Genomic DNA, 5,389 nt, shown 5'->3' on the forward strand with positions numbered 1-5,389 from the left:
TAAACTTACTTTCCCCTGATACAAGTGGGAAACTGAAAATTGATGACATTAAGTCTATTTTATCCTTAATTTTGTATAATAATTTAAAAGCATGATCATGTTTCTTCAGTGACAGACTTCTTCAAGTGGAAACGTTCAGTATTACATGGTCCCAATTGGAGAAAATGAAAACACATAATAAAACAAACATTTTAATAAACGAAGATGGGAATGGTTAATTTTTCTTCCCCTTAGAAGTCAGAGGCATAAATTTTACCCTAAAAATAAAAGATTAATTGCAATACATAGAAAGATCAGTTTGTGAAGATTAATTGTCTGAATGCACTTTTATCCATTCCCAGCATCAATATCCAAGTATAAACTAACATTAGTTATTAACACCATGATGGAAGATATATAGAAAAAAAGCATTTCTTTATCTTGACTGGAGAAATGTTGGACCAGCTCTTCCTTTGTCTAGTCCAGAAATTTTTGCTTGTCTAGTTTCTTGGGAATTCTCTTCATTCTTCTCCAACTGGGGGAGGTGGCTCACAGAGCTTGTACAACCTAGAAAAGGCATGGAAAAGCTTGACAGTGACCTGCTGTGCTTCTATGATACAAGGTATCTTTATTGGCTTAACAGATATATTGATTATAATTTCTCAGATCATGAGTAATAATCATATCATCTATCTAACTAAAAACAGTATTTGAATGAGCAAACGCCAACATTTAGGCTCTATGATTTATAAAATACCAATGTCCCTTTGCACATCTAGCTAGCTACTGATTAAGCAATGCTGTACTTTAGAAAGCAGCTGCTTCTGCTCCAGTCCTGCCAACTCCAGCTGTCTACCTTGCTATAAATAGAAATTTATTTTCTGAATTCCAAGAGATAATATGAAAGTTATTATCATGCCTACTATGATTATCTATCTTGTAGCAAGGTAACACTATTTCAGAGGAGTCTACAGATTTTCTGATCAGTTTTTAGAATTTACTTCACTTAATAATATACCTGGGGTGAAGCAGATGGCTTGGGTAACTGATGTGGCTGATTGCTATGGCTTGAATATCTCTCTTACTAAGGATTTTCCTCCAGCTGTGCTCAACTCCTCTCTCTCATAGGACCCTCAACTGCCAACAGAATATGATGGAGAGTCAAGTGGATCAAGGTATGCACTTGAACTGGTGGAGATGTCCAGACAAGCTCTCACTTTGCATCCCCAGTTCTAGGTATTACTCAAATTCCAGTGGCCCACATTCTCCTGGATGGCTAAATCCTAATTTCAGCTGTGAGATAGTCATAGTGACCTCACAGTTCGTATCCACTTTTTAAGACATATCCCTGAGAAAAGAGTGACTGATCTAAAGCTTCTAGGTATTGGGTTATCCCTGTTCCCCTCAATAATGCCCATAGCTACACTGGTCCTATATCAGAGCTTAGACTGATGATCTAAATCTAAGACACAGATTTTGACTTTGTACACATTTAAAAAAAACTCCAAACTCAGAGGTACTTGTGATTCACTCCCTTTTACAGATTAAACTGAGCACAGGTTAAATGAGTAGTTAGCAAATTTAGCAAATTATGTGTCCTCTCCCCTCACATTAAATCCTATGTGAATTCTAAATCAGAAGAATAAGAAAGATTTAATATTCAGATACAAATCCCAGCTAACAAAACTGAACATTCCTAGTCTGGAAGCACATACAATGTATTGCCTTTGGAGGTTTGCTGAAGGTATTTCAAATTTTGAAGTAGTTTATGCTGTTATGTCATCTCCATGGAACAAGATGGATACTTAAATAAGGACCTCTCATATCAGAAAAGCTTATTTCATCTTTCCCAGAGAAAAGAATACATTAAATTGAGCTGATGCACTTCAAAGACTCTTTTGCATCTGAAGCATTTGGTGTTGTTTCAAATTGCATTCCCACGGCTGGGATAATAGACAGCACAATCGAAAGGTTCTTTTCTTCCTTAATTTCTATTCTCTTATTTCTCTGAAAGTATTACCTAATGAGTGAAAACAAAAACAAAAACAAAGTGTCTTTGTTCAGGTAGAACAGAAACAGTAAACTGGGTGGCAAGTGTCTTGCCCTGTGATACCTGGACTGAGCCATCACCTTCTATTATCTCACACAGACATTTCCACATAATGGAACTAATGACACTGGGTAGGTGAGTCTTTGAAATGTCTGCCTTGCAAACTGGAGAAAAGGCTACTCCCTGTGATCAGCTAATGAAATACTAGCTCTGGGTACTGCAGAGCTGGGCATATTTAGCTTCTCTGAGGCTTCCTGGAAGCAACTCAAGGTTATTTGAGTTCAGACACATTTGTAATGGAAAATGTGGAGCTTTGGGCATTTAGAACAGAGAGATGAAGTTTGGAAGCAAAATGTAATAGGTAAGAGTTGGACTTTTACTCTGTGCTGAGGCATTGGATTTTTGGCAGCAAAACTGTTAGGCAGTGGGAGGCCTTTGTTTGCCCACCATCGGGGAGGCTTACTGTATTCTCACTGCTACTCACACACACTAGTACCTCTGCAAAAGAAAAAGCTTGTTTCTGGTCCTGCTTTCTCTCTCTCTCTCTCTCCTTTTTTGTTTGGGCTCAGATACCCATCTTGGAGATGTTCTTTTTATCCTGTATCTAAATCTTCAGAGTAGAACTTTCAAATTAACTCTATAAATTGTGCCTTTCATTCTTCATGGCAAAATAAAAGCTGTGATAAAGAATACCAAAAAGTAAACACTTCTTTCAAGTCTAAAGTATCTATAATATTCTGTCTAAGGTAATTCTCCCCATCTCACTGAAGAGGAAACTGAGTCTCAGAAAGGATAATTGGATTAAATAGGGTTACATAACATAGCAGGAGCTGGGATTCAAAACCATTTAACTGATTCCAAAGCTAGTGCTTTTAACCACTGTAGTATGATGCCTCACAATTAAATAAAGAAATTGAAACTTTCATAGAACAATAATTTCCAGATTTTTGTGACATAATAGAGAAGAGGATCAGTGTGTCACAACTAGTAATATGACATCTGGAATGAAATATTTGGTTCTCAATAAAGGTGTGTTAATTTCTCTGAAGAATCAATGTATGAAAGAACATGCTTCCAACTGCACATTACACACACCTTATCATAATACCCATTCTTGATTGCTCAAATTTATTTTATGCCTTTCTATTCTATTCTTTCTGTCAGGTCACAAGCTCCCTGAGTGCATGAAGTGCCTCTTATCTATCTCAGTATCCTAATGCCAAAATAGTTCCTGATACATAATTAAAGGGGAGTATGTAAAACTCATCAGCTTCAAAATTATCAAACTCCTATACTCCACTCTCCAGCTTTCCCGTTCCTTTAATTTATTACATTTATTCTTTCCGCAGTTTGACTATGGCCAATCCTTTCTTGAAACGTTTCCTTTTGAATTCCGGAATAGCCATCTCCTGTTTTCTTCCTACTTCTCTGTCTGTACATCTCCAGGTCTGTTGTAGCTGCCATGCCTCTGCTTTCCCTGCAATATGGACAATCCTTGGTGGTGTCCTTAACTCTCGCTCATCCCTCTTACCCATTCACTGAAGTAACAGAATTTATTTCCAGTTCTACAAAACACTGTCATCTAGTAGATTCTGACTCACAGTGACCAGGACTACAACCACTCCTTAAATAATGCTGGTTCCACCTATTGTTTTCTCCTAGGCTTCAGATCAATATATTCAACTTCTCACAAAGACATCTCCATGTGGATGTCCTATGAGCGCTCAGACTCAACATTTCCAAGGGGAGCTTTTCTTTACACCTATTGCCATCAAGTCAATTCTAACTCATGACAACTTACAGGACAGAGTAGAACTTACCCATAGAGTTTCCAAGGGTGTAATCTTTATGGAAGCAGTCTGCCACATCTTTCTCCAGCAAAGAGGGTAGTGGGTTTGAACTGCCAAACTTTTGGTTAGCAGCCAGGCACTTAACCACTGCACCACCAGGGTGCCTTACACTTTTCCTTCTACTTGCTCTTCTTCCTATATCCACTATCTCAGTAACCAGTTGAACACTTAGCCCCTGGTCATCCAAGTCAGAGGCTTGGTGGTCATCCTACAGCCTTCCTTTTTCCTACCCTCCTTAATCTATTATTTTCAAAGATTATTAATTCCATCTCTCATGTTGTTTTTGTTGTTAGGTGCCACTGAGTCATTTCCAACTCACAGCAGCCCTATGTGCAACAGAATAAAATGCTGCCTGGTCCTGTGCCATCCTCAAATTGCTACTATGCTTGAGCCTATTGTTGCAGCCACTGTGTTAACCCATCTCATTGAGAATCTTCCCCTTTTATGCTAGCCCTTTACCTTTTCCAAGCAAGATGTCCTTCTCCAGGGATGGGTTCCTCCTGATAGCATTTCCAAACTACATGAGACAAGCCTCTTCATCCTCACTTCCAAGGAGAACTCTGGCTGTACTCCTTCCAAGACAGATTTGTTTCTTTTCTGACAGTCCAACTCAGTATTCTTCATCAACACCATAATTCAAATGCATAAATTCTTCTTCAGTCTTCCTCATTGATTATACAGTTTTCACAAGAATAAGAGGCAAGTAAAAATAACATGGCTTGAGTCAGGTGTACCTTAGTCCTCAAAGTGACCTCTTTGCTTTTGAACACTTGCTGAAAAGAGGTATTTTGCAGCTGTTTCAACCAATGCAATGCATCACTTGATTTCTTGACTGTTGCTTCCATGGACTTTGATTGTGGAGTCAAGTAAAACTAAATTCCTGACAACTTCAACTTCAATATATTCAGCTTTGATCATGATGTTGCTTATTGGTCTGGTTGTGAGAATTTTTGTTTTCATTATGGTGAGTTGCGATCCATACTGAAGGCTTAGTTTTTGAACTTCATCAGTAAGTGCTTCAAGTCCTCTTAACTTTCAACAAGATTGTATAACTTGCATATCACAGGTTGTTAATGAGTTTTCCTCCAATCCTTATGCCACATTCATCTTCATACAGGCTAGATTATGATATTATTTGTTCAACATACAGATTGAATAAGTAAAATGTGAGGATAAAACCCAGATGCACACCTTTCCTGATTTTAAACCACACAATATCCCATTGTTCTGTTTTAACAACTACTTCATGGCCTGTGTACAGGTTCCACATGAGCTCATTTAAATGGTCAGGAATTTCCATCCTTCGCAGTTATCCATAATTTGTTGTGATCCTCACAGTTGAATGCCTTTGTATAGTCATTAAAACACAGGTAAACATCTCTCTGATAGTCTATGCTTTCAGCCAAGCTTCATCTGACATCAGGAATGATATTCCTAATTCCACATCCTCTTTTGAATCCAGCTTGAATTTCTGACAGTTTCCTGTTAATATACTTCTGCAACCATTTTT

The 5,389-nt window shown here is 37.9% G+C and overlaps 1 protein-coding gene across 1 annotated transcript in view; it reads right to left on the reverse strand.

Annotated features, from left to right (window-relative positions):
* Nucleotides 1-500: 500 nt before the first annotated feature.
* Nucleotides 501-5,389, reverse strand: part of PREX2 (phosphatidylinositol-3,4,5-trisphosphate dependent Rac exchange factor 2) — a 466,421-nt gene continuing 461,532 nt past the window's right edge. Inside the window, exon 40 of the mRNA XM_007947357.2 lies at nucleotides 501-546. Within this exon, the coding sequence (XP_007945548.1) occupies nucleotides 501-546 (46 nt within the window). The remainder of the gene's footprint in view (nucleotides 547-5,389) is intronic.

Source organism: Orycteropus afer, unplaced genomic scaffold (assembly GCF_000298275.1).
Source record: "Orycteropus afer afer isolate SDZICR_OR568_19922 unplaced genomic scaffold, OryAfe1.0 scaffold00181, whole genome shotgun sequence".
Lineage (NCBI taxonomy): Eukaryota > Metazoa > Chordata > Mammalia > Tubulidentata > Orycteropodidae > Orycteropus > Orycteropus afer.